The sequence below is a fragment of the Mytilus californianus genome, unplaced genomic scaffold, assembly GCF_021869535.1.
Source record: "Mytilus californianus isolate M0D057914Y unplaced genomic scaffold, xbMytCali1.0.p SCAF_10, whole genome shotgun sequence".
NCBI lineage: Eukaryota > Metazoa > Mollusca > Bivalvia > Mytilida > Mytilidae > Mytilus > Mytilus californianus.
In genome coordinates, this window is record NW_026262582.1 from 74,203,007 (window position 1) to 74,226,071 (window position 23,065).

A 23,065-nucleotide genomic window follows, 5' to 3' on the forward strand; every position below is an offset into this window, starting at 1 on the left:
TATACAGTATAGGTTTATTTTGTATGAATATGAACCCTGTTTTGTACGGAACAAAACTGAATGCTCTAAAATTAAAACTTTTTATCTGTATTACTTCTCAAAAATTTACCTTGAAACATGACAATAGCTATTTTGAAAGATTTGTTTATTTGTAATTTAATATCAGACTCTTAAGAAAACCTTGCAGCATTTCAGTGGTTTTTATACGACCGCAAAAATTAAAATTTTTTTTATACGACCGCAAAAATTAAAATTTTTTTGGTCGTATATTGGTATGACGTTGGCGTCGTCATCGTCGTCGTCGTCCGAAGACACATTGGTTTTCGCACTCTAACTTTAGTTTAAGTGAATGGATCTCCATGAAATTTTACCATAAGGTTCAATACCACGAAAGGAAGGTTGGGATTGATTTTGGGGGTTATGGTACCAACAGTTAAGGAATTAGGGGCCAAAAAGGGGCCAAAAATAAGCATTTTTGTAACTTCCAGACAATAACTTGTGTGTAAGTGTATGGATCTCTCTGACATTGTACCACAAGGTTCCATATCACAAAGGGAAGGCTGTAATTGATTTTGGGGGTAATTGCCTCAAAATTTTAGGAATTAGGGGCAAAAAAAGGGGCAAAAAACAAGCATTTTTCTAGTTTCATGACAATAACTTGTGTGTAAGTGTTTGGATATTTCTGAAATTGTACTACAAGGTTCCATATCACAAAGGGAAAGCTGGAATTGAGTTTGGGGGTAATTGCCCGAAACGTTTAGGAATTGGGGGCCAAAAAGGGGCCAAAAATAAGCATTTTTCTAGTTACCAGACAATAACTTGTGTGTAAGTGTTTGGATATTTCTGAAATTGTACTACAAGGTTCCATATCACAAAGGGAAAGCTGGAATTGAGTTTGGGGGTAATTGCCCGAAACGTTTAGGAATTGGGGGCCAAAAAGGGGCCAAAAAAAAGCATTTTTCTAGTTTCCAGGCAATAACTTGTGTTCAAGTGTATGGATCTCTCTGAAATTGTACTGCAAGGTACCATACCACAAAGGGAAGGATGGGATTGAGTTTGGGGGTGATGAATCAAAAGGGGGTTCAAAATATTTTGGGGGGGGGGATTTTTTTTTTTTTCTTTTTTTTTTTTTTTTTTTTCTTTTTTTCATTTTTTTTTCTTTTAAAATTTTCCATTTTAAGTTGGTTATTTCTGATTTATATTTAAAAGCAAATAATAATGATATGGTAGGAGATACACACCAAACAGGATGTGTAAATTATTATATAATAAGTATTGTGCAATAGCAAGAAATTTTCAATTGCACAGTATTGCACAATAGCAAGAAATCTTCAATTGCACAGTATTGCGCAATAGCAAGAAATCTTCAATTGCACAGTATTGCACAATAGCAAGAAATATCCAATAGCACAATATTGCGCAATAGTAAGAAATTGTCAATTGTACAGTATTGCGCAATAGCAAGAAATATTCAATTGCACAGTATTGTGCAAAAGAAGATACTTCGTATAAATTGCTTATTTCTTGATCAATTTCAATGGGGTTTTATTCTTGAATTCTAGGGGTTTTTTAATATGCTGAATCTAACCGTGTATTAAGTTTTTGGATTTTGGGCCCCGTTTTTAAATTGGTCCACATTGAGGTCCAAAGGGTCCAAAATTTAACTTTGTTTGATTTCATCAAAAATTGAATTATTGGGGTTCTTTGATATGCCGAATCTAACCGTGTATTTAGATTCTTAATTTTTGGTTCCGTTTTCAAATTGGTCTATATTAAGGTCCAAAGGGTCCAAAATTAAACTTAGTTTGATATTAACAAAAATTGAATTCTGAGGGTTCTTTGATATGCTAAATCTAAACATGTATTTAGATTTTTGATTATGGGCCCAGTTTTCAAGTTGGTCCAAATCGGGGTCCAAAATAAAACTTTGTTTGATTTCAACAAAAATTGAATATATGGGGTTCTTTGATATGCTGAATCTAACCATGTATTTAGATTTTTGATTTTTGGCCCCGTTATCAACTTTGTCCACATTGAGGTCAAAAGGGTCCAAAATTAAACTTTGTTTGATTTCATCAAAAATTGAATTCTTGGGGTTCTTTGATATGCTGAATCTAACCATGTATTTAGATTTTGGATATTGGACCATAATAGGTGAATGTCCAATTTAAAATTTTTAAGTTCTTAGACCACATTCATTCTGTGTCAGAAACCTATGCTGTGTCAAATATTTAATCACAATCCAAATTCAGAGCTGTATCAAGCTTGAATGTTGTGTCCATACTTGCCCCAACTGTTCAGGGTTTGACCTCTGCGGTCGTATCAAGCTGAGCCCTGCGGAGCATTTTATTTTTAATTCTATTTTCAGACCCCCTCAGGATTACCCAGAAATCTGGAGGCAGCATTACAGAGATATGGTTCTTCTACATATAAAGCTAATGCTGTTACTGTCCTGGACCAAAGTGGAAAACCGTCATTAAATTTAACCTATGGTAACTATTCATTTAATTATACTCACGCTTTATAAAAGTGGGGTATACTGTTTTACCTTTGTCTGTCCGTCCGTCCATCTGTCCATCCGTCCCATGAGGTAACTATTCATTAGATTTATGGTAACTATTCGTTAGATAAAACCTTGGGTAACTATTCATTGAATTTAACCTATGGTAACTATTCACTAAAAACAACAAAAGATTGCCACTTATGATTGATTGATTGATTGATTGTTGGTTGCTTAACATCCAGTGGCAAATATTTCATGTCGCCACTTATGAAAATCCTGACTGTTTACAGGTACATGAACATATGTCTAGCTCTAAATGGCATTGAGACTTAACATGTCTTAAAAATACAAAAAATCTGCCATAAGCAACTACTGTAAAAGCAGAAATTTTCGTGGAGGATTTAATTTCGTTTATTTCGTGGAAAGAATATATCCACGAAATTAAAACCCCCACGAAAATTTAACCTACATATAATATCACTTCCATTTACTGGAAACCACGAAATTAAATCCCCATGAAATCTTATAAAGAGACAAAACCACGAAATTTTAACCCCACGAAAATTAATGTTTCTACAGTAATTCTTTTAAGGAAAAATATGAAACGCAAGATATAAACTAAGACCAAAAACAAAAAAGTCAAAGTTGCTGAATTTAGATGCAAGTTTGGATAAATGTTTTCAGTAAACAGTACATTTTTGATTGAATTATCATTGTTAGGTTATTGTCTAGTTGAAAATATTTCATGCATATTCAGGACAGAGGGTCTGTTTAGAAATGTTCTGTGCCTGATTACAAACTACATGTAGAGATAAAATTGTTTTTGACGTCACATGCATTGTATCATGGTAAAATAATCCACAAACATGCAACATCTCAAACGATAATGTCACATTGTTGATTAAGGATGATCGCTACTCTGTTTCAAAATAACAAGCTTTTTAAAAGACTGTTATAAATTTATAGTATATAAATAAAGAAACTAAAAAAGCAGAAAAAAATGAAAGGTCCGTGAGCTTGTTTTCGAGATATAAGCCATTGAAAATTTGGCGGGAAATGATTCTCTCTATATTTTTCATATATTTAAAGTTGGCACTTTTTTCCTTTCAAAAACTATGAAAAAATAACAAGAATTTTATAACATTTTCAAATATGGCTTTTTAAACTATATGTATTCAAATTATAAAAAGAAAAGTAGGGGTTAGCGGGCTAATTTTTTTAATGGCACTACATCGATAAAGCCAGAGGATTCCGAATATCTGGCAAAAAATTTGAAAACAAGAGGAGCTAACATCCTTAAATGAGATATGGGGGTTTAATTGAATTAGAGCCACTCAATGACATTTTTTGGCCCAAAAACCGTAAAACTTTCAGAATTGATATGTGAACGTAAGAGCTGTCTGCACAATTGTATTAGAACATAGTGGATTGAGAAAAAGCTTGTCTGAAAAAACATTTCTTTTATGGGTAGTCTTTTATAGAAATGTACACCTTTTAAGTGTCACGATTCAGAAAGATTATAAAAAGTGTAGATAATTGAAGAAAAAAATCAAAAAATGAATCATAAAGGTTAACATAGATTATGAATTATGTTATTTAATATCTCTTAAACTATTCTTATTTCAGGAAAATTATTAAACCGTACACAGAAAATTGCTTATTGTTTATTACATAAAACTGGACAGAAAAGTGGAGATGGAGCTGTCAAACCAGGAGATAGGGTATGGAACAAATAGAATGTTAGGTAGAAGTCAAATCTTTAATCTGTAAGGACTGTTGCAGAAAAATCATATGAGGGTCTTTGAAAGTAACTTTTCAGGAGTCCAATCACCTTGAAAATGTTAATTCTAAATCCCACAGAGTCTACTTTAAAAGTGTTTCATGTTCTACCTCATGGCATAGAATAATTTCTTTAAATGGTCAAAATCTATAAGAGCTGACCTGAAGGTGTTCTATCATGTCTGTTTTCAAAGATTTGATAGGGTTTCATCAATTTTAGAATTTATTTCTTCATTTGTGATGCTACTGTGGATGCATTATTATTCATGAGATACCAATTTTTCATGGATTACGTGGGTATAGGTAAATTGTGTATTTCATGTTCAGTGAAATAGAAATAAGAAGATGTGGTATGAGTGCCTTTGAGACGAGTCTCCATCCAAGTCACAATGTGTAAAAAGTAAACAGTTATAGGTCAAAGTACACATTTTCTATAGATTTGTATGCAGACTTTTGCAAAACTACGAAAATCAAATATCCACGCAAATATAAGTTTTCCTTCAATCCAAGAAAATTGATATCAGTGAAAATAAATGAATCTACAGTTTTTTATTTGAATGTGCTGCATTTATATTTTAGGTGGCTTACTTCATTCTAAAATGGACCCAATATCTTATAGCTGTGCTACATTTATATTTTAGGTGGCTTACTTTCATTCTAGAATGGACCCAATATCTTATAGCTGTGCTGCATTTATATTTTCAGGTTGCCTTAGTTTACCCAAACAATGACCCAATATCATTTAGCTGTGCTTTCTATGGTTGTTTAGTAGCTGGAGTTGTACCGGTACCAGTAGAAGTTCCTTCGGCAAGACGGGTAAGTGGTTATGTATCAAGGATTTTGATTGGTTATGTAGAAAATCCAGTCAAAAGGAGAATAATAATTAAAATCTTCAAAAGTATGTTTTAAGACAGATAGTTCTGTGTGATGAGTTTTTAAAATACAAGCAATTTTGGAGGGAAAAGGGTCTTAAAAATTAGATTTTTCTTATGAAATGTATATTAGGAAATTGTTGAGTTTTAAAGAAAAAACAGTGGAAATTACGAAAATTAGATATTTCAAATGTGTGTTTGAATACATGTTTTTCATTTAAGTATTGAGAAATATAGGATTGCTGAGCAAAATATTATAATGGGTCGTCTAGGAAAATGCCAGAGATGGTGACAAAATACAATGAAAAAATTGTTACCCATTGTTTAGGAAAATGAAAAGAAAGTTACTAAATACAAAGAAAAAATTGGAAATTTCATGAACTGAAAGTTGGAATTAAATGAATTAATTGGAATATTCTGGAAAATCATTGTACAGATAAATATGTGTAGATTCAATTTTATTGGTCTTAGTGGTTTTAAAATAAGTGTGATGTGAATTTAAAAGTTAACTCAAAGGTCTATGGGAGACAACTCTCTTTATATTTAAAAAAAATTGAAATTACACAGTTCAATCAAATCACAAATCCTAGTTGAACATGACATGATTATGTCTTATTGCTTCAACCTTTCAAGAAGAGATTTACATGAGAAATAAAAAAATACATTTTATTGAATTGTAAAGTAAGGTCTATGGGAGACAACTCACGTTATATCTTTATTTTATTTAAATATACATATACAAAATCACATAGTTTATTCAATTGAATTGTAAAAGAAAGTACCATATGTTTAAGTGTGTCTTATTTTTTCTAGTTTCACATTTTACCACGAAATTTACCCTTCGTAAACATCTAAATGTTCTTTTAAATGCCTTGTATAAGGCCACGAAATACTAATAATGAACACTGTCCCATTTAAGGTCTAAACTGTGAAAATAACCCAATATACAGTACATTTACATCATGGTATTATCAATTTAGCTGTAATTGTGACATATACACACATATGATTCTAAAGAAAGTTACATATACATCTATAGATATAGGAAGATGTGGTATGAGTGCCAATGAGACAACTCTCCATCCAAGTTACAATTTATAAAAGTAAACCATTATAGGTCAAGGTATGGCCTTCAACACGGAGCATTGGCTCACTCGAACAGCAAGCTATAAAGGGACCCAAAAAATTACTAGTGTAAAACCATTCAAACGGAAAAACCAACAGTCTAATCTATATAAAAACGAGAAACGAGAAACACGTATGAACTACATAAACAGACGACAACTACTGTAATCAGATGCCTATGTATGTAATCGTGACATATACACACATATAATTAAAAAAAAAGTTACATATATATCAGTGTATGTAATCGTGACATATACACACATACAATTATAAAGTTAGTTACATATACATCAATGTATGTAATGGTGACATATACACACATATAATTATAAAGAAAGTTACATATACATTAATGTATGTAATCAGTGACATATACACACATATAATTATATGATAATGACGTGTTACATTGTTTGTAGTCTAATCACGCCGTTGTTGACCATTTATGGGTAAGATTTTACAATTGTGTGTGGGATTTCTGCTTTGCACATATGATTTCGTTTTCACCATTTCATCAGCCTCAAAGAGTAGAATCATCAAAATGTAAAATTTCATACAGGTAGACTTAAAATGATATTTGTGGACTGGTGTTTTATTTATTTCCACCATTTCATCAACAACAACCATTAGAATTGAGGTGTTTTTACAATGTAAGCTCTAAATTTCATACACGTAGACTCTTACAGTGATATTTATAGATTGATGTGTTATTTAAGACATTTCTTAGGTTACCATCTGAGGGCTGTTCCAGAAAATACTATGTTCCCCCCAGGGAAGGCAATTTTTTTTAATTTTATGTGGGTGGTTGTATTTGAAATACCAAAATGCAAAGGGAGTGTTGTTCTAATTTATTTTTATTGCTGTGGGTGGTGGGGGTTAAAAAAATGGTGCCGTCCCTGGGGGGACATAGTATTTTCTGGAACAGCCCTGAAAGGTTTGAAGTAAACAAATGTAAAACATCATAATTAAACTTTGATCAGTGTATACAATTTCTTAATTTTGATGCAGTGTACTTTTAGTCAAATATTACCTCTATGCTTATTTGGAACATACCATTATTTGGAACATACCATTATTTGGAACATACCATTATATATTATTTAGCCCATAATAACAGAATACATAAATATATATGTCTCAGTGCTTTTAATAAAAATTTTAGATGATTCAGTTCTGGAATTGCCTAAAAGTTTTCCTAGTGGCAATGATAATGTTAATCAGTTTAATTACATCCTTTTTTATAAGAAATGAACTTTAAGGTAAACTGGTTATTAAACTTTAAGTCACAGTTGCTGTCTTTCTGTAAGTCTGTCTGTCTGAATTCAAATCATATTTCTACACAAGATGACAACATTACAGAGCATCATTCTCTTGATTTATTCTAATTTGTTGGCCGTGTCATATCCTTAATGGACATACTGTTGATTCTGAAATTAATGCATACATTTTTTATTGGGAATCCTTGACCTCTAGCAAAAATGTCAAAGTGTGACCGCAAAATTTAATGGAGGAAAATCACCATTGAATTAATGAATGGAAGTTTTTATTATGATGAACCTGTTAAAAATATTGCAATAATTTCTGAATTTACAATACTCTACTCTTGAATTGCTTTATCTTTAAAGAAAATGTATGTTTTGGTCAGGCATATTGCTTATAGGCATTAGTTGTCCAAATGCACATCTGGTGCATTAAAGTTGGTACTTTTTAAAATGAAAGTTACTATAGCGATGATACCACTATTGCTCTGCTGTTAGTAGTCTATTTAAGGATATAGCTTAGTATATTGTTGCTGAGGGCTTTTCAGTAAAAGGGAGGCCTTTAATGGCCCTTTTTTCAGGAGCCAAGTGCCCATTGAGTAATTTTTTACCATGGCATACACAATGTTGTTCTACACCAAAACACCATCTAGAATTTTTATACAAGTACTTTCAACTTTTTCTTGAACATTATGGATATTTTTTTCTGGAACAACTAACATATTTTATGTATATGCTGTGGATCATTTATTTTTCGTGGTTACCAGTTTTCATGGATTGAGGAAAATTGTATTTTTATGGATACATAATGTCGTGGTTTTGCCAGTCTGCATATAAGTCTATGGAAAATGTGTGCTTCATCAAACATTGAAATTTGTGATTTAACTATACCCACAACATCCATGAAAATTGGTATTCAAGGAATAATGACAGATCCACAGTATCCACTTCATTCCCCTTATTAGGGTTGAAGCCCTCTACCTTTTGTCCTTTTTATAGGTTATTTAGGCTCTTCATCTTTTATTTTACGTTTAATATTCCAAATTTTCTTAGCTTTGGGTATCCCTTAAGATACATATATCAAATGTTGTATTGAATTTTGTAATTTGTGATACAGCAAAAATTTACTCCATGTTTTCATGTCTGTAGAAAACATGAATTTTGTCACAAGACCATCTGCATATCATCCATCACTCTTATTTCAAATACATGTATGCTGTGTTATTTGTGATTTTTGATTGTATGACTGGACTTTTTTTGTGCATTTTTTCGTGTAATTTTATTGGAATGTAAAACTTCAAATTTTAAAGTTGTCTTACATGCCAGATAATTTGATTAAATTAAAATTTACGACTTTCTTTGGACAAAATATTAAATTCAGAAAGAAATTGTCATGAATGCAAGTTAAGTAAATTTTGAACTTGTTAATCTGTCAATTTCTCTATTCAAAATTTAAAATCTGAAGGGTGACAATTTGTAAATTTTTTAAAAATCTGCAGATCCTGTTCTATAAATTTTTCTTATTTTTATCATTTTTTAAAACTTTGTTGGTGAGTCATATGTATTTTGAATTTTTGAATTCGGTGATTATTTTTCTTGATGTTAGAGTTGTATTCATCTATATAACGATACATTTTTTGTTGTATCCATTTTTGAGTTACTTAACATTGTTTGTAATATAAATGATGATAAATCAAATTCCTTTGAAGAAATATTTAAAGGGAGGGGCTTGGAGGGGTGTCTGATTTTATATTGAATTCTTGGTGAAGCTTTTCTTCGTCTTGAACTAAAAATATCTGTGGAGGAAAATAATGTGTTTAATAACATGAGTTCCTAAAAAGTTAATCATTTAACAGACCATTTTATAATTACAAAATTTTACTTTAAGTTTGATAAATTCAAAGCAATATATATTTATATAAATAATTGGTAAAATTTAAACGAACTTTAATTTTTCTATTTCACTGTAGTTTAAATGTTTTCACTCTATCAGTACAAAATAATGTTTATGCAGCTCAGCAATAAATAAATTGAACCAATCAAATTTGATTTTATATTTTAAGTATGAAAATTATAAACTATTTTGACTTGTAGAGTTCTATGTTATGGTACCTTTGAGAAAGGAGATAGGAAGTGACAAAATTGTCTTTCATTCAAATGTTATTGGACATTTAGAATTCACCAATAGAATTTAGTGTGACATTTGTTATGCATTAACCAATGAAATTCATTTGTTTGAATGCATTAACCAATGAAATTCATTGTTACATTTACAGGATGCTGGAAGTGAAGGGATTGGGTTCATGCTAGGAAGTCTAAATGTACAGTGGGGATTAACATCAGAAGCCTGTTATAAAAGTCTATCAAAATCTGCCAGTGGTGAAGTTAGTAGTTTTAAAGGTTTGTATCGATGTTAAAAGAAGAAGTCACCATTTTAACTTTCTAAGTTTTGTAAGAGTTGATCCCCTTTTGTGGAAGAACTTTTTTACATTTATTTTAATTAATTGGTCGCCATATAGTGATCAAGTCTGTCTGTCTGTCCATCCGTTCATAACAAATTGTGTCCGCTCTATATTTAGAGAACCGTTATAATTTCATACTTTATACTTGACATGTATATTAACCAACACCAGAGGGTGTGTCATAATGTTTGTACAACTTCCTAGGTCAAAATTCAAGGTCAGCAGGGCCCACAGAGATGGCTCCCATCTCAATGATGTCTAGTTGCTTCATGAATTATTTTTCTTAAAGTTAAATAATGAATAGAGTACAATGTAAAAATTTGAAGCTGTGGTAAGATTGCTTGTGAGACAATAATCCACCATAAACCCTAGGACTTTGATGAAAGCAACTTTAGGTCACTATATTGCCTTCAGCAATGTGCAAAACCCATATCAAGTATAGTTTATAATAACCTTTGAATATGTATTTTATCCTACAAATGTAATTATCTTGAAAATTAGAAAAAAAGGCATGAATGTCTCCATACTGAAGAACAACTTGAATATGATTGGGTAAAAATCTAGTTTAAAGGAAAAGTCAATTTCATTTCCTTTTTGATAGAGAGGTACTTTTTTTTATCCTAGGCTGGCCCAAACTGCACTGGTTTATAACAGACAATTTAGCCAAACCACACAAAGACTGGCAACCTCCGCCTAAAGTCTCAGAGGATATTCCTGCTTATGTAGAAGTAAGTTTACAGATAAGATTTTGATTTTGATATAGTTGCACGAAATAAAAACTTAAATTAGGTTAAAAAAGATTGATTATACTGTCTTTTAGCATTCACATTATTTATATGTATAACTCAACTGACTTACACGACATTATAAGCTGATATTTTTGATAATTAGTAGGACAGTTCGTTGCCTTCCACTTCCTATTTACAATCATATGATTATTGTTTTTCTTTCAAAATTGTAACACATTTCGACTGGGAACAGTATATCTAACGGGAAATGAATCTGATACGCTTTTCAGTATAAAATTGATAAAATCTCGGCCTCCCCGAGACTTCCCGAGATTTACGGATTTTGGTAGCGTGTGACTGAAAAAATATCAGAACTGCTCAACAAATAAACCACATAACTCTAATTGTAAATAAATACAAGTTTTATCATTTAGTAGATATATTTTGTCATATAAAATTACAAAAATAAGTTTGATTTATTTGATTTGAAGTGTTTTATAATAGTTTGGGAATTTGTAAATCATCGCGGCAATGGCCGCCATTTTTTTTATTACCTTGTTTGCATTCTGCACAATTCTGTGATGAAATGCTTACGATTTTAACAAATTTGAAGTGACAGAATACAAGTTTGATACACTAGCATTACTATAAAACTAGTTTGAATGACATTTTATTGATAATATCAGAAATTATTAGGATAATAGCGAGTCCGTTTTTAACACATGTCCGTTTCTGTATCGTATCTTTATTAACTATGGCACGACGATAAAATCGACTACAATCAGTTAGTGTCAAGTCCCGTCAATATATATGTTCCTGATTTCGAGTACAAGGTAAAAAGCCCAGTGTTGACTGATTGGAAGATTCAAAGAAGCCTGAAAGAAATAAACAAGATGGTAGTCATTATTCGTTAGCAATAATTTTTGCTAAAAGTTATTTTTTCTGCATGACGGCTAGTGGAATCCTTTTTATACAGGAAGAATGGTCAAAATAATTTGTATCAAACCTGAAATTTAAATTGTGATTACAAGTTTTATCTCCTGAAAGTTTAAGTTAAGTGTTTGTTTAGTATATATGTACCTCTATCTGAGGTGTCAAAATTGGGATTCATTAAATTCAAGCTTTAATGCTGTTATTATGATTTCAATTAGATTTAATTAGTACTCATACTTTTTGCTGTCAAATTTGTTCCAAAGTCTTGTTTTTTGAAATTTATTTATAATTTTTGCATTTATATTTAAAAACCTTAATCATTATATTAAATTATGAATGAACATTGGTCAATGAATAAAGATTATAACAGATTTTATGATGTTAAGTGTTGATAATTAATGCAGAAAAAAAATTCAATATACTTCAATTAAGGGGAGGTAATCTAACCAACTTACTGCAAAAATCTATTTAATAGTGAATTAGGAAATGGTGCTTAAATACAATCATGAAGGTGTTCAGGAATTTGCCAGACTTTTGACTTTTCCCATGCAAATAACATATGTTGCCATATAAAGTGGGAATTAAATATTTTTAAAGTAACTCAAGAAGGTCATGGCTGAAATGTATGTAAAATGTATACCCTATTGGAATCTCTAGTTTAATTTAGTTTTAGTTTAAACATATTTTATTTCCAAAAGTAGCAAAAGGGATTAGACACAAGTTATAACAACATTGGAATCTCTAAACAAGAACTAAAAAATTGTCAGCCTTTTAAAGATAATTGAGACGTTGACAATTTCTTGATGATTTACAAATGGTTAAAACAAGATATTTTAGAGATTTCTGATAAAAATGTAAGTGTTTGACCAAAATTGACTAAAGTCCATAGAAACAAAATTTTAGATTTCTGATAAATGATGAAATTATTAAAAGAGAAATTTTTCTTATCAACAATTAACAGCCACATAAATATTTTTCATACACTTGAGTGCCATTTTAGACCAATAGGTCCAAGGACACAGTTATCATCCTTTGGTTTTCGTTGTCTACGAATATAGTCCCTAGTGTGAACAGTGTATAACTTGCATTTTTTTTTTATACACTTTCCCAATTTATTTCTTGATATTTTATGCATGAAATATTAAGTAAGGGGATGAAATTACATGTAAAAAAAATTTGGGTGCTGAATCTTTATGTTAAGTAGTGATTTGGTCCAGTTAAAAAAGGTCAAAAATTAGAATGTCTGAAGCTGTCAAACTGAATTGTAGCCCCCCTTAACACAGAATTGTCAATATTTTGAGTTAGAGCTGGTAGAAGTTTCTATAATTTTGATATTATTTGTATCAATAGTAGTACACTACACTGTAAAAATGTTTTTGAGATAGAGCAGGTGCGATTTTTTTAATTTGAATTTATTCTCTAAAAGAAATGCACTACGAAATAACTGTGTTCTCGGGCCAATACATACATTTTGCATTTGATAAAAAGGTCTTGATTCAGGGGACCAATAAATGGCTTTGTTATCCCTTCTCCTTTTCTTATCAACAAGAAGCAGCCAAAATTTTGTTGTTCTTTTAATTAAGCCAACTCAAACACACACTATATTTTCACCCTTATTAAAAAAAAAGACTAGAAATCTTTGAATTTCTGAAAAAGAATTTTTTACACAAACCCTGATGTCAACTGAATTTAAAATTTAAAAGAACCGTCGAAAAAATGAAAGGTTTAATCAATTGTTGAATGATTGTGTTATAATGTACTTTGTACAGCTTTATGCCATCTCTCTGTCTGTTTTTTTTTTAATGTTAGACCATAAAACTTAGGGAAAGTTCATTATCTCCTCTTAATGCAGACACATTAAAATTTTTGCCCCATTAATTTTACATTGACATCTAAATGTTTGAGAACAGTCAAATTATTGGTTTTAAAATTCAGATAGACAGATTCCTTTTGAATTCATAAAAATGATAAAAAAATTCTTGAGTGAAGAGATATCAAATCACACTCAACGCAGTGGCAGAATCTTTATTTATACTATTTTTCTCCTTTTGGATACATGTATTAAACAACAAAATTTAACCATAAATATTTAAGGAAGAAACAATGGTAAAGATGATTGTTTTGGTTGTCTCCCCTTATTTCACATATTTTAATTTTTTTTTGTGCCACAAGTTCTTAATAGAATCTAAATATTTTAAGAAGTGTAATTGTTATTTTTAATCATATATCTATTTTAATCGTAAAACTGATTAACTGTTGAATAACTTTGAATGAAATTCTACACATTCATTATTGAATTAAAACCTTTGTGGAGAATATGTCACAAATTGATATTTATTTTAAGATAACAATGTATTGTTTGCATAACTTTTTCAATAGATGTGCTACATCTAAAATTTAAATTTTGACACCTCAATTGAGGTCTAACAGGTTGCTTTTCAATTTCTAACTAAATACATAACGTGCATGTTTCATTTAAATCCATAAATTTTATTGGCTGACAACAATTGTGAGGAACTCCATTATCATATTTAATTTCTGTTTAAAATACAACAGATATGACTGCACCTGCTTGATATATATATAACTCTTAATTGTGGTTGTAGTATAAATATGTAATTCTAAGATTTTAATGCTTCTTTTTTCAATTTCATAGGTTTGTAATAGTGTCGATCGTGCACACATTTTTAATAGAAGCGCTTCATACAAGATGTGCTTTGGTCAACACTTTTACACCCCAATAAAATTATAAAAAGAAGCATTCAATTCTTAGATAACTTTGCCTTTTAGATTCTACTTATCATTAATCTCTTTTATATTTTAGCATTCAGTTATTCTCTTATCTTATTTAAGGCCATAATTATCTGTTTCTTTAATCTGGAACCTCATATTGGTGAGGAGAGTGCAGCAAATAGTGTGCTTACTCCTCACTTTTAAGTCTTGAAGGAATCAACTGTTGCAAGATGTTCTGATTTGATACTGAATGTTTTAAGTGATACAGAAACAAGCCTGAATCAAATACAGGGGCCAGAGGTCGCCATGCTGTGCATTTGAAGAAAAAATTGACAATGATTTATTTTTTCAGTATACACAAGGAAAAGATGGAAGTACTATGGGAGTTACAGTTACAAGGAGCAGTATGTTATGTCACGCAAGAACGCTTACAGTGGCAGCTAATTATACAGAAGGTAGGTGACCCCTTGACCTCTTAGTACTATGCATGAGGGTTACTGTTACATGGAATAGTGTGTTATGTCAGGTTCACAATTATAATGTAACTGGCATTCTTAATTTTATTTATGATTTTCCTTCACAAAATCTTTTGCAATCACATTAATTAAATCTCTACCATTTTTGCCAGTGATCAGGCACTCGCAATTATAAATGCATGCATGCATTATTACTGAATTTACTATTTATAGTTCTAGACGGAAATTATGATACCAAACCCTCAGATGAGGATTATTTGAATGACTTTTACACTTAAAATAGAAAAAGCTGTTATCGTTACACCACACTGTCAGGTAAATTCACACACCAGTTGATTAATGCAGTCATCATGATGCATTTTTGTGCCCCAGCGTATACTCAGGGCTATATGTTTTCCAGTCTGTTTGTCTGTCATTTCATATGTCTTGTATTAATTTTTTGATAAAGTGATAGTCTCATCAACTTGAAACTCAGTACACATGCTCATATTGAGTCATAATGGTGTGAACTTAAATCAGGTAAATTAAATTATAAATAAGATATGGTGACCAATGGATCTTCATTCTTAAGGGTTAGCTATCACTATGTTGTTTCAAATGTTAATTTTATTCTTCTTTTTCAGGTGAAGTGATGGTTTGTGTATTAGACTTTAAACGTGAATTGGGATTGTGGCATGGGATTTTATGTGTAAGTAGACCTCTGTATTTTAGAATTATGTAGAAATTAATTCTTTTACTAATTTTTTTCAAAGTAAGATTCTATGATTATCTTTTGTCTGATCTTCAATTGAATCGTTAATACTTAGGAAAAAGTATATGAACTTTTTTATTCATTATTTTTAAATAAATCTGTGGTTAAATTTGAGTTGGTATAAGTAGCCATTGTAGAGTGAGTGGAAATGACAAAGTATTTATAAACTCACTGTTGTTTTTTTACATTATTGTAAATTGAGAAATTATTGCGAGATTTTTATAAATAGAATAATGTGTCAGGGTGAGTATCACTATAATAAGAACTTGCATTATGATATCAAAGACACATGTACCTGTATGCATCTTTTTCTGAAATTGCAGTAATTTATCTCACATTTATGTCCATTTTTCAAACATCACAAAGTTATGCACGCAATATTTCTCGGAATTTGACATTGTAAGATTTCCAATGTTTATCATTACAGAGTGTATTTAATGGCATGCATGTGATATTTGTTCCCTATTCTCTGATGAAAGTTGATCCTGCCTCATGGATGAAAATGGTCACCAAATATAAAGGTAGGTATCTTGACTACCTGGATGGATGGAGAGTTGTCTCATTGGCACTCATACCACATCATCTTATATCTATTTAAGGAATGACTGTAATATTTTTTCTGTCTATGAAGAAATAACATAAAAAATGTGGTGCACACTGAATAACCCGCTACTATTTTAAAGTGTGCACCACATTTTTTATGTTATTTCGAAGTAAATTCCGGAGTAAACCATGAAAAAACGTTAATGACGTCACGGTCACATGACAAAATTATGTCTATGAGCTGATAAACAAAACAACGTCAGCGAATCAGAAGACGTGTTACATCCAAAATTAAATTATATATTATTAAAAAGAGAGAGAAAATACCAAGGGGTCAATCAAAAATCATGAGTCCAATGAAAAAAGACTGCTTTATGGCCAAAAAGAAAAACAATGAAAATACAAGCAACATTAAAAAAGCTACAAGATTGAGCAACACGATTCTCACCAATAACAAGGGGTGAATGCATGTGCTCTAGAAGGGTAAGCAGTTCCTGCTCCGCTAGTGAAGTCTAGTGTGTTATTCATTGCAAGTACAAATATGATGATAAGTGACATTTTGTGGTGTTACCATCTGGAACATATTAGTGCTCATCAGTGATTCTTATATAAAGTTGTCAACCCAATCATAAAATGATTAAAAAAAAATATCAAAATTACCCCGTCCTTTCAAATTATGTTAATTTAATTACAAATCTATTTGGATAATATGATATTGTCACTTATGTGCAGAACATTTTTATACCCATGTTTGTACATAGTTATATTGTGTAGATTACCAATGTTTGTACTTGGTACACTGCGTATACACTCACCTTCATAAAGTACATTATGTATACTCTCACTTTCATATTGTATATACATGTGTGCATACTCTCGAGAACCTTCATATAGTACATTATCATGTATAGTCACAGCTTCATTTGTATATTGTATATAATTTCAGCTTCAGTTGCAATAGTGAAGTCTAGAGACATGCACTGGGGTCTGTTAGCACAGAAAGATCATAAAGATATAAACTTTAGTGCTTTACGTCTCTTACTGGTGGCCGATGGAGCTAACCCTTGTAAGTAGGATTTGAGTTACATTAACTTCAATAATTTCATTAGTCCAAGTGTTTTGTTGACTACTGTTAAAAGTACAATTTAACAAAAATGATTTATATCAGTTATTAACATGGGAGGAACCTATTTGGTCCAAGGACACAGTTATCGTCCTTTGGTTTTCGTTGTCTACAAATATAGTCCCTAGTGTGAACAGTGTATAACTTGCATTTTTTTTTGATACACTTTCCCAATTTATTTCTTGATATTTTATGCATGAAATATTAAGCAAGGGGATGAAATTACATGTTAAAAAAATTTGGGTGCTGAATCTTTATGTTAAGTAGTGATTTGGTCCAGTTAAAAAAGGTCAAAAATTAGAATGTCTGAAGCTGTCAAACTGCATTTTAGCCCCCCTTAACACAGAATTGTCAATATTTTGAGTTTGAGCTGGTAGAAGATTCTATAATTTTGATATTATTTGTATCAATAGTAGTACACTACACTGTAAAAATCTTTTTGAGATAGAGCAGGTGCGATTTTTTTAATTTGAATTTATTGTCTAAAAGAAATGCACTACGAAATAACTGTGTTCTCAGGCCATTTTCTGCACCAAATGTGCATTTCGACAATTAATGTCTTCAGTGATGCTCGAGGCCAAATTGAAAATGTCTGAAAATTTTTAAAAAGTAGTAATATTCCTTCTTGAATTTTTTTCAAAAATTGCTGGACTTATTAAGAGCTAGTAAAGCATGACATTTTTAATAAGTGGGCGAGAGAGGTTTTTTTTTAGAACCATTTGAATTATTTTCAGTTCATTTTATTTGAAGCAAACTCATCTCTGATCTTAGTAGACAAATGAAAGACTTGTTTTACACATAATTTTCATGATATATACATATCTAATACTTGTTTAATTTCAGGGTCTCTTACTTCCTGTGATGCTTTCTTTAATGCGTTCCAAAGCAAAGGACTAAAATCTGATGCAATCTGTCCATGTGCCACTTCTGTAGAGGGCCTTACAGTTTCTGTGAGAAGGTAGGTCTACCGGTGTCTTCCCGATTGTCCCACTTTTTAAAATTACAGGTAAAAAAGTAATGAAATTTTGTGGGACAATCGGGAATATGTTTGTGGGACAATTGGGAAGCTTAAATGTGGGACAATCGGGAATTGTTTTGATAGTGATTAATTTGTTTGTATAGGGTGTAGAAGGAATAGTTACAGGTAAACAATCAGTGTACAATTGAAGTATCATCAATCATAGAATATAATATTAAGTAAAAAAACATCACATATCAATTTTTCATCCTGTCTTGTGCAAAGTCATTTATTTTCAGTTAATACCAGGCCAAGTTATTCATTTTCAAAATCCTCCTCCCCTCCCCCTTTCGAAATCAAATGGTCGTCCCCTTATTGAAAGCTAATGTAAGGACGTCATCAAAAGTCTTAGAAAAGTATGATCATAAACATCGTTACCGTAAAAACTAGGATTCTACTATTACAGCATGTTTTACTAACTTACTGTTTTTTGTAGAAAGTCTTTGAAAAAAGGATTATACATTCTGTATATGCCTGTCCCAAGTCAGTATCGTGCTGGTATTTGAGTGGTTGTCGTTGGTTCATGTTTGTCATAATTTTTTTGGTAAATTGTTTAGTTATTTTGGCTGTTAGTTTTCTCAAATGAATTATATAAAATTTTCCCTATCGGGGCATTTTATAGCCGACCATACTGTATGGGCTTTCTCATTGTTGAAGGCCATACGGTTGCCTATAAATGCTTACTTCCACATCTCCTTATTTTTATATTATACAACTAGTACTACATAAAATTAACATTATCAATGTTCCATGTAAATGAGGTAAGGTCAGATTAACTCTGTCACAAAGACATGTACACCCTGCTACCATTCCATACACCAAAAGTATTTGACCCACTACTTATAGCATCTGAGATACGGCCTTGACCATTGAAACTTAACCTTGTTCATAGATCCATAAAATGAGGTCGAGGTCATGTGAACGATGATGTCTGACGGACATGTAGGCATTGCAAGGATACCATATATTAGACTAGTAGCCAAGTATAGTTATCCTAGAACTTATGATAAATGAGACATTCACATGACGAAAACAAGCTATACAGTTTTTAGCAGTCACCAAACCATGAACATGAAGTCAAGGACAATGATTATATGACAGACGGGAACTTCGTAACACAATGGATCTATATACAAAATATGAGCCATCCGATTCCTCTACCCCCTGAAATATAAAGCTTTACAAATAGTTAACGGTGCTGCCGTCACCACCATCAGATTGTATTCTGTATGATAAAGAATCTTGTGTAAATGGCATCTGACTTCACTGGTAAAAGTGCAAAGACTAGTGGAAACATCTCTCCATCAACTAGTGCGTGTATAGTGTACAGCGTAATTAAGTTGTAAGTTACACTTTTCTTTAAATTGAATGGATTATATCTTAATTCATTTTAAAAACTTTCGAAAAAAAAATTAAATTAAAATCACAGTATTGATATTTGTTTTATATAAATAAACGTAAGCTTATAAATATAATTCATAAATGTTATATTATTTACTCAAAAGTGCATTAATCTGATGATATACCAAAAAAATCATATCTTATGCTTTTATAAAATTTATATTAAATAAAAGTTTGAACATGCAATAATTAATTCTTGTTTATCTAGCAAAACAAACAATATATACCTTGTTTATTTAAGAACATTTTACTTCATAAAATAATGTGGGACAATCAGAACTAAAATTTTAAAAAGTGGGACAATCGGGAATAAACCGGTCTACCAAAGTAAAATATTTTTTTTACTGTTATACATTTAATTCAGAAATTTTGGCGATTATTTTATGAATGAAACAGTATCAGGTTTGCACTATTAAAAACTTGCATTTATTTTTTTATTTAGTGATTTTCCTTCTTTTATAAATTGCATTAATTAGATTTCACATTTTTGCCAGAGGTCAATGATTTGCAATAATTAATGCACTCATTAAATCTGAATTTATAGTATTTCAACTGTGTGGGACCTTCATGGGTAAGGTAGTTAGACACTATTGTAGAAGTAGTACTGTAATTCAGTTAAAATTATCTTTGATATAGTTGATTTTTTTTCTCTGTATTTTACTTATAAATTGACTTAGTTTTTGGTAAACATTACACTTTAACACGACAGCAGTAACTGCAGATGAGACACAGGGTTCTATGGAACTCTTACAAAATTTTTACAATTAATAGCTATAGATAACATCTAAATCAAAATTGTGAAAATTAATTGATTTTTTATTATAGTTAATTATCTTAATGTCACTAAAATGATTTTTAAAAAATTTTCAGGCCTGGGAGAACAAGTGCTAGTGCAACAGGTCGTGGTATTTTATCTATGTTAGGGTTAAGTCATGGTGTGGTACGAGTGGACAGTGAAAATAGTTTAACTTCTTTAACACTCCAGGATTGTGGTCAAGTTATGCCAGGAGGTGAGAGCAACTAAAGTTAGGAAAAAAGAGGCATAAAGGGAAACTATTGAGACGAGATAAGAAATAAATTTTCAGGACGATTTTAGGACTTTGTATACGAATTGGTGACCTAGGCCTGTTATTGTCCTGAATAATATTATTTCTTGTTGACAAATGTTAAGCTACATCATTCAGTTAATCATTAAAACAAATAGAGATAAGATAGATGATATAATACAACCTTGTCATGATCCTGATTTAGCTGATACATTTTGTGTTACTTTTTCAATTGATTTGCGAAAGAATTTTAAAAGAACTATTGATGGAGGTCAAAGTTCTTATTTCACAAGCTTAATCAATGGAGAAAGGCCACTACTAGTAAAACGAAATTCTTTTATATTTTTTTCTGTCAGAACTTCCGCATATGCACAGTAATCCTGTTAATATTTTTAGGATTTTTCATTTTAAACATCATAAAGGAGCAAATGATTCCCTCAAACTTGTATGTCTAATAACCTAAATGTATGATGGCAGTAAAACAAGAGAAATAAAATTTGCACCAATCCTTTACAGTTTTTCAAAGAAAACAAACATTGTGACGCTACTTTAAATATCATCTTCTTTAGAAGTTCAGAGGTAATAACTGTCTCTTATTAAGTGAACAAATATTATGCAATTGCTAGAACTATGAAATTATGCGACATTTTATTAAGATATGTAACCACATGATTGTTTTGTCTTCCAGCTGTGATGATTGTGATAAAAGTTGATGGGTTACCATATCTCTGTAAAACAGATGAAGTCGGAGAGTTGTGTGTCTGTGCTGGTTACACAGGCAGCAATTACTGGGGTCTACAGGGAGTCACCAGTAATACTTTCCAGGTAAGATTATTAACTAGTAGTAGCTCTGCTTACTTTGATCTGTATACTTTTGTAAGATAATAAGTAATGCTGTCTTGGTTACATTATCTATCACATACAAGCCCTGATGAGTTATAATGTAACCGAAAAAACAGGATGACCTTGATACTGATTTTTTTTTTATCGATTTTAACAAAATTTTCCTATAGAACATCAAGTTGGTATTTGTTGAACCAGAAAATGATATAAGGAAAGATAAATATTTTATACTTACATTTCTATAACTAAAAGGAACTGTGGGGTATACATCAAAGAGACAGCTTCCAAACAACAAAAATAACCAAAAAACATCTAGATGGACACATAATCTTCAAGCATATGTCAAGCTCTAAATCATCCTGAGTCTAAAAGTTAAATACTGTGGATTCATTATTATTCGTCGTATTCCAATTTTCGTGGTTTTCGTGGGTACATGTGAACCACAAATTCAAATATTTAACGAATGACAAAGGAGTAGGCCCAGTAAGACCCCTTTTTGGCCCCAAAATATAGCAGTTTTACAAAATTGTTAAAATGTAAATTTTTAGCTATTTATTGGAAAGAAGAATACTTCTGTTACATAAATATGGGCTGTTTTTGACAATACAATGCACATGTATCGGGTACTAGCATCATTAAGTCATGTTGAATTACTGAAATCTTCGAAATTTTTGCATTTTGGTTAATTTTTAGATGGTTTCCGTCTAAATGAAAATTCTTAATATTTAAATGCAAGTTGTATTTGATAATAATACATAACATATATAAAGGTTGAGAATGAACACGGATGCGGCCACTTTCATTTTTGACAAAAACCATCTGAAAAGTGACATATTATGGCATATTTTATAGATTTTTCATATTTAAGCTTGAAATTGAGCGTCTTTAATGACTAAATCAGTTCAAATCTTTCACATAAACTAGTTGAATCGACTGAAGTAGACACTTAAGTGTTTGAAAAGTGTCCAAAATCTTTCATTAGATGAATCTGAATTTTGAGGCCAAAATCGGCCCTTACCGGATCTTCTCCTTTTCTATTGACCTTGTATGCAGAGATTGGCAAAACCACGAAATCAAATATCCACGAAAATGCAAGTTTTCCTGAATCCACGAAAATTGATACCCATGAAAATAAATGAATCCACTGTAGATTGAATAGAAACAAACAAGATCTGTTATTAACACCAAAGTTTTCAAATACCGGGTAAACAAACATTAAGATATCATATACAACAACTACTGACAGGTTCTTGACTAGGGACAGGCACATGAAAACCATTAATTATATACTTGATACAAGCAAGAGATTTACCAATCAAAACTATGTGTGCATGTGGAACAGAAACTAACCCAAATTGTTAATTTAATGATCTTGACCATGTTTGAAGTCCATGCTAGGCAAAAAATTTACTTCTTTTAAAATGTTATTATTTCTTAGGGCTATTCCATTAAAATGTATGTGGGAGG

At 31.0% G+C, this 23,065-nt stretch overlaps 1 protein-coding gene across 11 annotated transcripts in view; it reads left to right on the forward strand.

Moving 5' to 3' along the window:
• LOC127718514 (disco-interacting protein 2 homolog C-like) overlaps window positions 1-23,065 on the forward strand; it is a 97,749-nt gene that overhangs the window by 46,482 nt on the left and 28,202 nt on the right. For 9 of the 11 annotated variants that reach the window (XM_052224577.1, XM_052224578.1, XM_052224579.1 and 6 more), the window contains 13 exons: window positions 2,369-2,492; window positions 4,130-4,224; window positions 4,988-5,098; window positions 6,702-6,731; window positions 9,818-9,941; window positions 10,628-10,731; window positions 14,750-14,852; window positions 15,497-15,561; window positions 16,052-16,145; window positions 17,114-17,233; window positions 18,134-18,248; window positions 20,580-20,719; window positions 21,444-21,580. In XM_052224577.1, the coding sequence (XP_052080537.1) occupies window positions 2,369-2,492; window positions 4,130-4,224; window positions 4,988-5,098; window positions 6,702-6,731; window positions 9,818-9,941; window positions 10,628-10,731; window positions 14,750-14,852; window positions 15,497-15,561; window positions 16,052-16,145; window positions 17,114-17,233; window positions 18,134-18,248; window positions 20,580-20,719; window positions 21,444-21,580 (1,362 nt within the window). The remainder of the gene's footprint in view (window positions 1-2,368; window positions 2,493-4,129; window positions 4,225-4,987; window positions 5,099-6,701; window positions 6,732-9,817; window positions 9,942-10,627; window positions 10,732-14,749; window positions 14,853-15,496; window positions 15,562-16,051; window positions 16,146-17,113; window positions 17,234-18,133; window positions 18,249-20,579; window positions 20,720-21,443; window positions 21,581-23,065) is intronic. The other 2 variants (XM_052224580.1, XM_052224587.1) reach the window with 1 other exon arrangement.